An 11,197-nucleotide genomic window follows, 5' to 3' on the forward strand; every position below is an offset into this window, starting at 1 on the left:
TAGTTGGTTTCTTAAATCATGGATTTTGACGTCTCTCAAGCAAAGCTTGACTTTAAAAGCCTATGCTCTGTACATCAAAGTTGCTAATTAATCTGGATTTATACTAAACTAAGTTGCCAAGAGAGGCAACTTTAAGGTGCCCAGTACAGTTCTCACGTTTTTTAATTCTGGTATGCCCTAATCTTTCTAAGCCTTGCTTTTGGAGTATGTGCAGAATTTACATTTTCAATTGCTATGCTGAAGACATCATGAACGTCCCTGGAAGACATGTGGCCCTGACGGCAGCATATGTTGCTCCAAAGTCTCTGCTGGACTTTTCAAAAATAATACTGCAGATCACTGTAGATAACTTGACATATTTTCTGGTATTTTTTATTTTTTTTTGCATTTTAGAGGATTAGATCAATCATTTCCCGTCCGCCGTGGGTTCAGCGCTGCTCTGCTTTATTGGAATTTAGCAGCTGGCGGATCCAAGAGCCCCTTAAAACATGCCTTGTCTCTATCCTGATGGAGCGGCAGCTGATCATCAACACCGTCAGTGAAAACACTCTATGGATTCAGCTTATTGTACATAATGATTTATCAGTGCAACCCTAATGAGTACAGATGCTTATTGTAGCGTCTTTAATTAGCATACATTATATTTCACTCTGCCACGCAACACTGATATTACTGATTGAGGGTTTGACTCCCTGAGGTGTTTATAACAGTAGCTGAGGATGGGTCAGTGTTGCAACACGTTAGTGTTTTGTTCTCTTCTACCTGTAAGTGTAATTCTTAAATATTCTAAAATGTATCTTCGTTAGCTGTAGCAGAAAGTCATCACAAATAACCAAAACAAAAGCGTAAACCCGTCAGTTTGTGTGTAATTCATCTATATAATGTGTTTCACTAGGCGGACTGAGTTACTGAAATAAATGCATTTTCTACTAATGTTCTGATTCATTGAGATGCACCTTTAGATGGATTCTCAAAGCTTTGAGATGACTGCCACCCTGTGGAGAAACTGCAAATGCACCTCAGCAGAAAGCAACAGAGAGGCTCCAAAGCATTGTGTTAGGAAGAATCACAACATTTCTCTTGATTGAATAAAGACAGCTTTTATTTTCTATTTAAGACAAAAATGGTTAAAGTCCCCATTAACAAATTTTATTCTTTTCCTACTTTAAAATAAGAAGTGACAACAGAATGACTGTGTGCAAAAAAGCCCAAGTGGGAGTCAGAAAGGTGATAAAACAGGAGTTTAGGGAGTAAAAACATGACAGGAATGTTGCAACCGTAAAAAGAAAAATCTTTATACAAGTTGATAACCAAATGAAGAAGGAGTGTTTTTTCTTTAAATTTTCGATGTTTCTTTCAATGATTTACACAGAGAGAGAAAAAAAAATTGGATACGTGATTAGATCTCAGACACATTTGACCTGTTGGGTGTCAGTAACAACCTGTAACTGTTTGGCAGTAACACTGAAGGCAGCTCAGCGGCTCCTCGGACGTGGATCTACAAGGATAAATCCAGCAACGTCTTCTCCTTACTGGGTCTCACTGGTCCTTTATGCTGAGAACTGGATCCACCAGTTTATTATGAACATGCATTAAACCTGCAGTAAAAAAAAGAAAAGAAAAAGTAATTACATACATAGTCAAAAAGAACCTTAACAGCATCCTTACCAACAAAATAACTGGATCATCAGTACAAGATGCAGCTTTATTAATATGTAACTGTAGAACCTGATTTGTGTTCAGGCTGTTTTATTCTAGTTTAGCTTTCTGAGTTCTTAGGATCATCTAAACCAGTCATTAGCAAACTCCTTAATCCAAAGAGCTATTTTGGACCTCAAAACAAAGTTTGTGTAAAGCTGCAAAACCTACTTGAAAAATGAGAGCTTTGTAAATATACATTGACACGCTCACGTAATGCTAAGATGGCACGGAAACTAGCAAGGCACGTGCCTTGCTAGTTTCCTCTTGCTGCGCATATGCACTTCTAGTGTTTATGTATCCAGTTAGCTTTGGTTTCAGTCATTCGTTGTAGCTCCGCTGCTCTTACCGTATACTTTGAAAATAACAAATACAGTCGCAAGAAGCAAATTTTCTTACAAGTTTATGAGGAGAACTGTCTTTTAGGTTTGTGAGACAAAGAGGAAAACCCCATAAGAAAGGAAGAAAACCAGATTGTATTTGGGAGATTTTTTTCATGCAATCCCCATCGAGGGGCAGAAGAGGAGGTAGGATGATCTTGACATGCGCACTTATTCAAAAAGTGACTTGGGCGTTTTTTACCTACATTTTCAGAAAAATCATCCAGCATACCTTTATCACCGTATTTTTCGGACTATAAATCGCACATTTTCTTATAGTTTGGCCGGTACTGAGACTTATAGTCAACCAAATTATTTAAACAACTTTTACCTTTGATCACCACTCCCATTTTAGATATAATTATTCTATCCTTAGCAAATAGATATGTGCTATGGCAACACAATAATAGAAAATAATTCAACCTCGGGTATTATTAGTTAATATTGAGATGAGCATTCAAGTCATGATAAGTCCATATATTTCTCCCTCCTCTACTGCAGGGTGATCATCCTGGAGGTTTAATTACATTTTTATGTAAAATATGAGCTTATGACACAACACTAATACTCAAATCCAAACATTTCTTTGTGATTTCAATATTGTGCAAATAAAAAAACGCAATAATTATTTATTGGCAATAAATTGTGCTGCCTTGATAAGCACCAGAGGCTTTTACGGTTTTGGTAATTGAACCAAAAACTTTTCTCGATTAGGAAGGCTTAATAAATTACAGACCCAAATCTATTCTTCCTAATCTAAAATTACTGCTTTCATTTTCAGAGCTCATTACTGGTGAAATATTCTTGGTCTCAGATATTGGATGTGTAATCGTACTGGACTATTCAATCTCGGTGCTGTATTTGATAGTTATTTATAATATTCTTATAAAGACTCGGACAAGCTGCTGGCATCAAGAGAACGTCACTAAACTGGTTTAGATCAAATACTCTGACAGAATCCAGTTTTACCTTATTTTTGATGAATAAATCTTCCTCACGCACTAGAGCTACTTATGAAGTACATAAAGGCATATTATGCTGACTGCATGTCTTTACTCAATATAATCTTCTATTAAAGTTATTATGGGATAAATTTCCATTTTATGTTGATAATACTCAGCTGTATTTACACATAAAGCTTTATCGCTAATCAGTTATTCATTATCATGTCATAAAGACATGACAGATATCGTTGTCTTTGGACCAGAGCATCAAGACAACAAACTCCTGGTCACTTAATCTGCGTGGCATTAAACTTGACTCCAGAAACAATGTAAAGAATCTCGGCATTATCTTTTACCAGGACATGTTAATATTAAACAGGTTTCCAGAAAATCCTTCCTTCATCTCTATAATATTGTTCAAAATTGGAAATATCCTATATCCTAAACTTTAAAACTAAAAAAAAAATGCATATTTCTTGCATCAAGGTAGGAGTTTTGTAGTTTTTAACAATCAGCAAGCTTAAAAAATTAAGTTACAAGCCTATTTTTTTTGCATCCGCCTGTACCTTTAAAGTATTTAACAGTTTTGACACGGAGTTCTAGCGTGGCGTCCTCGTCACACACAAAGATGGTGTGCGGATGCTGCTGGAAGGCCGACACCGTCCACATGTGGTTCACCCCCTCCTCGATGGCTTTGTACAGAGCGAACGCTTTGTGTGCTCCTGTGATCAGAATCATCACCTGAAGGGGGACAGAAGATTTAAAAAGTCAGTCAGGTGGAGGGGGGCTGGAGCAGGACCTTTGATCTCTGGGGAGGAGGGTATTTTGACCTCCTTGGAGTCCATTACGGTTCCTACTCCCACGGTCAGAGCCATGGTGGGAACCTTGGAGAGGTCGTTCCCAAAGAAACGAGCGTTTGCCACGATGGTGTCCTTCGCTAGCGTTTTAACTCTGGTTCTGGAAACAAGGCTGGAGCCGGGCTCGTTGAAGGCGATGTGGCCGTCAGGGCCAATACCTGCAGGGAGGGGATAAGACGTTCAAGAAGAGGCTGCATGTCGACATGAAACAATCCCAACTTTCAGACAATTTCAGAAATTGTCTGTATGATCACCCTGAACTGATCTTTTTCCCCATCAGCGAGCTTAAGATACTAAGCAGTATATCAAGATTTTAAAAATACACAAGTAGATATAAGATCAGACTATACTGTTTATATCGAGAGAGTCTATGTTGTTAGAAATATGCTTTTATGTTTTCCAGTAGGTAATTTTTCAACTGTTTCTCATACTTATCTGCAGCTTTTTGTTAGAAAAAGTACATTTGGAATAAAACTTTGATTCAGAGAAGCTTTATTTATAACTACCTTAGGAAAAGTAAATTGTCGGGATTCAGCCTGAAAATAGCAAAATATTATTTTTGGTCCAAATGGCCCAGCCCTACCTACCAGTTCACAAAACAACACCTTCTCATCTGGACACTGTTACCGAGAAAAGACCCAAAATTAGCAGATTTTTGGAAACCCCAGCTTGATTTGATTCCAATATCGATATTTAATACTTTCTAATTAAAGCTCAAAGTCATTCAATCACCAAAACCAGCCAAATATTATATTTATGTTCAATTTATTGAACACAGATATATTAATAGGAAAATAAAATGCATTTGGTTCAATGCATTTAACGTATCACAGAAACCAAAAATATGCCCAAACGTCTGATTTTAGGGATGAAGGCGCTTCTAAAATCCTGTTGGCCATTCCTCAAATTCGTTTCACTTGCACTTCCTCGCTGTGAACAGTAATGGCACGATGTAATAGCGCCCTCTAGGGGTTGGGAGGTATATTGATATTGAAAGCCAGAATATCGATATTAAATCGTTTTTAAAAACATTGATATAAATCTTTGTATTGATTTTTATGCACAGCCCTAGCCGGTTTAATGACGCTGTAAAAACACTCAGATGTCAGCTCTGTAGCCATGTTAGCTGTTTTTCAAAATAGAAAAACCACTGCCCCTACATAAATAAACTAAATTGAATGTGAGAAGTCGGCTCTGTTTCCGATATAAATAACTAAAAACTCTTCGTTGCAGGAGGGCTAAAGCATTTTTCATGCTGTTCTTTAATCAAGTTATAGTTTTTATAAAGGAATTGGAGTCATAAATCAAAGCACTGAGAAACATTAAAATGGTCCCACACAGACGGAGGTGCTGATTCCATAAATATCCTATTTTTACCTCCAACAAACAGCTCGATCCCTCCCGCCGCAGCTATCTTCTGCTCGTAAGCGCTGCACTCGGCCTCCAGGTCCTCTGCGTTCCCGTCCAGGATGTGAGCGTTGGCTGGATCGATGTCGATGTGCTTAAAGAAATTGTTCCACATGTAGGAGTGGTAGCTCTCAGGATGAGCGCGAGGCAGACCTGCAGGACAAGAGAGTCTGGGTCAATGAGAGAAGAAAACCTTGTTGTGGAAAACTTTATTGACGTATGTAACTCTGATCATATCTTGGTCTGGTTGCACCTGCATAACTTTGTCGTGTGAAAGAAGCTCACATGCTCACAGATTTATGTGTTTGCACATCCAAGCACACAGAGTGGAGGTATGTTAGATAGGAACCGGATCGTACCAGTGGGGGCATTTCTTCTGAAGATTACTCCCACTTTCTATGTTAACCCAGAATGTATAACCCTGACATGGGAGTGGGGGCCTAGTGGTTAGAGAGCAGGGCCTTTGGGTCCCTTAGAGGCCCCAAATGTTGGCGGTGGGGCTGTCTTAAAAAAATTAATTTTCCAATTATGAATCAATTCTCATATCCTGAAGATCGATTAATATAACCAAAGATCGATTTTAAAAAAATTTCACTTTGAACTTAAATGTGTGAGCTGACATTACATGTGCAGACTCAAAGTTGACATGTATGCACAGAGTTCAATTTTTACGACCGCATACACTGCGCACAGCTCGCGCATATATGTGGGAGCTGTGATATTGTGTTTTTATCAGTAAAGCACACCAAGAGCTGACTTTAACCTAACGACCGTGTTAGTAAGACTTCTGCCCTGAGACCTCAGCAGGAACAAAACATAGCGCCAAGCTCCCCCTAGTGGTCGGAGGCATGGACGCAGCATACATCACAAGAGCCTTCATACTCCAGTCTGGGATGGGAATTATTAATGTCATATTTTTAATAATGCACCAGTGTCCGAATTTAGTGTCCCTTTTAATTTAATAAAGTGTTTTTGAATTGAACTGAATTGCACCTTCCGTTCCTGATATTCAGGTAAGAAATACAAATTTAAACCAACAAAGGTTGACCAGGATGACCCTGTATTTAGCTCCACTCATTTTCCAAACGATCAGCCTTGTTGCCCCTGCTGAAAGACAAGCATCCCCACAGCATGATGCTGCCCCCACCATGTTTCACAGTAGGGCTGGGCCTTTATCGTATCATTATTGTGATAAGAATTTTTCACGATAACAATTTAGATTTATCTCGGCAACGATAAATTCTAACTAGCGGTGTCTAGTTGGAAAAAAAAAAAAAACTTTCAGTATTGTCAAAATTGTTATTTTTGCTATTATCTCCACTGTTGGTTTATTCAGAGCGTTGATCAATATCAACAAATTCTAAAATATAATTAAATGCAGTTACTGTGTGCTGTTTCGTAATAAAACTTACACTCAACTTTTATGTAACGAGAGTCCTGATGAAACATATTTTGGATTTTGGTTTTATATGTGTTACATTTTTAAATGTTTATAAGGACATTTGTGTTTTTTTGGGCTATAAGTGACATGCAGTCAACCACACAGTTACCTGAAAAAGACTGCAAGAAGCTTTAAATAGTTTTTTATCATCACTTTTATCAACATTACCACAATATATCGTGATAACATTTAAGGTCCATATCGCCCACCGCTCTTTCATAGTGAGGAGGGCTTGTTCAGGGGGGGTTGCACTGTGCAAATTTTCAGTCACACATGGGCAGAAAAGTTCAGTTTGGACCAAATCTAACTCTTTTACACACACACACATTTAAAGGCCGCTATTTCACTGCATTCCAGCCAGGCTTTAGTGTAAAACAGTCACTAATGACTTCTTTTTTCCTGAACTTCCACATTTAGTGTGTCGAACTCACCCACATATTCGTCCATGTTGAAGGTTTTCACATACTTAAAGGAGAGATCTCCACTTCTGTGGAACTCTATTAACTTCTGGTAACAGCCGTAGGGAGTGCTGCCTGAAACAAAGCCGGAGACTTTTCAGAGCCAGTGAAAACACAAGCGTCGTTCCAGCGAGGAATGGATGCAGTAAAGTGTTTACCTGTGGGTAAACCCAGGGTGAAGTATCTGTCTGCAGACGGCTTGAACTCGACAATCCTGTTCCGGATGTATTTAGCTGCCCACTCGCTGGCCAGATCATAGTCGTCCAGAATGACCAGCCTCATTCTGCCAATGATGTCCTCAGAGATCACAGAAACGTAAAAAAAACTTAAACCACAAACAGAAAAACGAGAACCGATATTGGGGCTAACGTTAGCAGGAATGGAAACTCCTGTGGTTTTTAAACGATAACTCCTCACTAGTTGATTATACAGTCATTATTTTGTAAGTACTAGTTGTTGTTTTTTGTAACACCCGAACAACAAACAGCAGCGTTACCTGTTAGCTGCTTCTAGTCAAGCGGAGCTCAGCAGCCTGCGGGCTCTTTCCTCACGTGACCAACAGCGGGGCGGGCGAGTCGTTAACCCAGCATCGAACGCTACCGCCTATAGGCGCTGATGAGATTTGGGGCCGCCATCTTAGGGCGGTCGGCAGCTCTGCTCAGTGTAATGTGTTTGGCTAGAGCAGTGAACAGTCCGCCCTTTTATTTAAGCAAAACTCGCCGAACCCGAGAATGGATTTTTATATATATTTAACCCTAAACATACAGCTATATGTACATGTAGAAATATACATTGTCCACTGTATTTAAATATTTTAAGTGAAGTTAATTAAAATATAATATTGTAATGGATAATTTTCAAACCAGCCCCTTATACATGCTCTTCTCTCTCTCTCTCTCTCTCTCTCTCTCTCTCTCTCTCTCTCTCTCTCTCTCTCTCTCTCTCTCTCTCTCTCTCTCTCTCTCTCTCTCTCTCTCTCTCTCTCTCTCTCTCTCTCTCTCCTCTCTCCCCACACACACACACACACACACACACATATATATATATATATATATATATATATATATATATATATATATATATATATAATATTGTTGAAAGACCCTGTCAATTTCCCTGTCACAAAAAAGGACAGTGAATTATCAGTGAAAATTCATTTAAAAATTGAAGATTGGTGAGGTTTTGTGAACTTTGTCTTTGTTGTTTAACATTTGTTTTGTAAAATAAAAGTCTAATAAAACATGACCTATACTAGAAGGATTAACGTTATGAATTTTACATTAAGGGTGACATATTTGCGTGTCCTCCTTGGTAGGCACACACACACATATATATATATATATATATATATATATATATATATATATATATATATATATATATATATATATATATATATTCATATTTGTGTATTATGAAGCACATGTGTCCAAATTCACAGGAGTTTTATGAGAGAAATAAACACAGGGGGGAAAAAAATTGCTAGATTAATTTGTCCACATACTTTGAGAGGCGAATACAATATTTCAGACAGTTGAAGTATTAGGTTTTCATTGATGGTCCTAAAATTTCTTTTTCTCTTCTTAAAGAGAGGGAATCTTCTTTGATAGAGAAATATGTAAGGTGATTAACAATAACAAAATAGCTACTAGAACTGCCACTATTCTGGAATTGGGTCATGTTTTACATTAGAATCCACGTTTTGTGAGAATAATAAGATACACTCGTCTTTTCAGGAAGTAATTTTTGTATCTAGAAGAATGAGCTTCTATCTTTTCATATCAAGAATTCAAAATTATAAATAAATATCTGTAGGAAAACAGTGTCTGGTGACTGACTCATTTCTGTCAGGTTAAAGTGAACATGACTCAGTGAAGACTTAGATTATTTCGGTGATAAAAAAACAACACGGACAAATGTATTATAAAAAACACCCCAAGACCAAGTTTCCTGTTAAATTTTTTATAGTAAAGGATTAAAAATAAAGCAACAACATGACATGATTCAGTGTTGCTTTACCGACAAGTTGATGAGAAATCCTGAGAAAACTGTGGAAACCGCCTCTGGCATCCTTGTGCTGTTCTCAGGTTGACCTCTCCAAGATGGCGGCCGTAATTTATGCGCTGCGACAGTCAATGTGGGATCTACTCTATATGTCTATGGGGCGAGTGGTTTTAAAGCGGAACTGCAGAAGTCCGTTAGTGTCAAAAGTCAAGAGTAACAACTATAAACGTTGGGAAAAATAGAAATAAATAAAAGAAACGTCGAAAAAATAAAACATAGAGGACTATTATTATTATTATTATTAGTTATTTTTTTACTTTGCTTATTTACAACAACAAAGGAAATTTTCTTATTCTTTTTTATTTTTTTTACACATAGTCAAGCAATGATTTCAATGGATTTCTAAAATAGGACATTACATATATTTTACTCATTGTTAATTTTGTATTTATCTGAGTTGACCCTATTCAGAAGTAATAAAAAAATGAGAATGGTGACTGAAAATCTGCTTTAAAAATGTCAATGGAAAGCAATACCTTAGGAGTATACTTTTCTGTCCCTCAGTGGAATTCAGATTTACCAGTAGCAAAGTGACAAGCAAGTTAAAGGCTTCAGATTCACACAGAGATAAATTTAAATTAAAAAAATTAATAAAATAAAGTAAGAATAAAAGACCATACAGTGAGAGCTAATTTACAGCATAAGAAAAAAATGTTGTGCAGGTGTTAAAAAAATAATACTCATACTCAAAGAAAGGTGCAACCTTTAAAACCTTACATCACATGAATGTATATTTATTGCATATACTGCATATTTGACAAACTGTGCATATAACTAAGGATGTTAACACTCACTGATTTTGTTGGGTGTAGCGATGCAGCTGCTGGGAGGGAGGATCGGCTCCTTTGTGCACCTAGGTTGCAGTAATCTGTCACTGAAGGAGCTTTCTAGCTCATGCATGGTGGGGGAGAAACTGTTCAACAGAGTAATTATTATTCCCAGAGTGCCTCTGCCTCCCACACCCTACAGTGGGTCACGGGAGCATGTTAGGACACAGCTGGCTTTCCTGATGAGCTTATCTAACCGCTTCCTCTCAGCTCTGGATAAGCTGCTGCTCCAACAAAATACACCCCAAAAGTTGCTGATCCCATCACATACTCAAACAGGTCTTCGGGAGCAAAGTTCCTGTACTCACAAAAAGCCTAAGGAATGGTCTCAGCAGGTAGAGTATACTCCTACCCTTCCTGTCAAGAGCATTAGTGCTGTAACCCCAGCTAAGTTCATTGCTCAGGGGAACAAACAGGGACTTATAAGAGTCTGCTATCTCAATGTCAGCAGTTCCCTGGATGTTCACTGGTGTTAGTGTGGTGAGTCAGCATCTGCAGAAATCCACCACCAGCCCCTTGTTTTTCCCTGCATTAATCACAAGGCGGTTCTGCTGGCACCCAAAAAGTCCCGTGTCCACTGCCTGTAGCTTATTCGTCCTCACCTGCAATGAGGCCCACTATGTCAGAGTCTTTAGAAAACTGTAGCAGCTCTAACAAAGACCTCGCTAGGGATGCTTGAGAATCAACCTCTCGAGCGTCTTGACCGAATGTGTTGTCGATGCTGGTCTTTTAGATGATGAGGTCCTTCGAATGTGTGGTCTTCAGCTCTGGTACCACACAGGGGCTCTTCCACACCTGACTTCTCCATCCTCAGACTCATGTTGCACATGTGTGTCCTATAATGCCACACAGTCGATCAGTGTAGTACCTCAGGAACCTGGAGCCCATGCCATCCAGACCTACAGCCTTTCACACCTTGATCTTTCTCAGCTCGTTCCTCATCTTTTTTTTTTTTTTTTTTATTTCCTTTATTTAACCAGGTAAACCCCGTTGAGATCTGGATCTCATTTTCAAGGGGGACCTGGGCAGAAATCTGCAAAAACACTACAACCTGGTTACAAAAATAAAACCAATTAATACATATGCACAAATATAAAACAATAAAAACAATTTAAAAGCAG

At 38.3% G+C, this 11,197-nt stretch overlaps 1 protein-coding gene across 2 annotated transcripts; it reads right to left on the reverse strand.

Moving 5' to 3' along the window:
• Positions 1–1,078: 1,078 nt before the first annotated feature.
• LOC105917696 (glucosamine-6-phosphate isomerase 2) lies at positions 1,079–10,146 on the reverse strand. 2 transcript variants are annotated; one of them, XM_036150907.1, is made up of 7 exons: positions 10,044–10,146; positions 7,344–7,482; positions 7,159–7,260; positions 5,257–5,439; positions 3,853–4,037; positions 3,589–3,763; positions 1,079–1,598 (listed from the first exon to the last, which is right to left on the reverse strand). In XM_036150907.1, the coding sequence occupies exons 2-7, from the start codon at positions 7,465–7,467 to the stop codon at positions 1,540–1,542; spliced, it is 828 nt and encodes a 275-aa protein (XP_036006800.1). In that variant the 5' UTR covers positions 7,468–7,482; positions 10,044–10,146; the 3' UTR covers positions 1,079–1,539. The 2 variants fall into 2 exon arrangements, with proteins under 2 accessions (XP_036006800.1, XP_036006799.1); XM_036150906.1 differs by lacking the exon at positions 10,044–10,146 and adding an exon at positions 7,682–7,823.
• Between the last annotated feature and the right edge of the window lie 1,051 nt (positions 10,147–11,197).

The sequence above is a fragment of the Fundulus heteroclitus genome, chromosome 19, assembly GCF_011125445.2.
Source record: "Fundulus heteroclitus isolate FHET01 chromosome 19, MU-UCD_Fhet_4.1, whole genome shotgun sequence".
Classification (NCBI taxonomy): Eukaryota; Metazoa; Chordata; class Actinopteri; order Cyprinodontiformes; family Fundulidae; genus Fundulus; species Fundulus heteroclitus.

Excerpts from the sequence above, each read along its gene's own strand:
- LOC105917696 (XM_036150907.1), bottom strand. The coding sequence starts at position 7,467 with ATGAGGCTGGTCATTCTGGACGACTATGATCTGGCCAGCGAGTGGGCA. Across the intron at positions 7,261-7,343 it reads CACCCTGGGTTTACCCACAG|GCAGCACTCCCTACGGCTGT; the intron begins GTAAACACTTTA and ends GCTTTGTTTCAG. Across the intron at positions 3,764-3,852 it reads CCGTAATGGACTCCAAGGAG|GTGATGATTCTGATCACAGG; the intron begins GTCAAAATACCC and ends GTCCCCCTTCAG.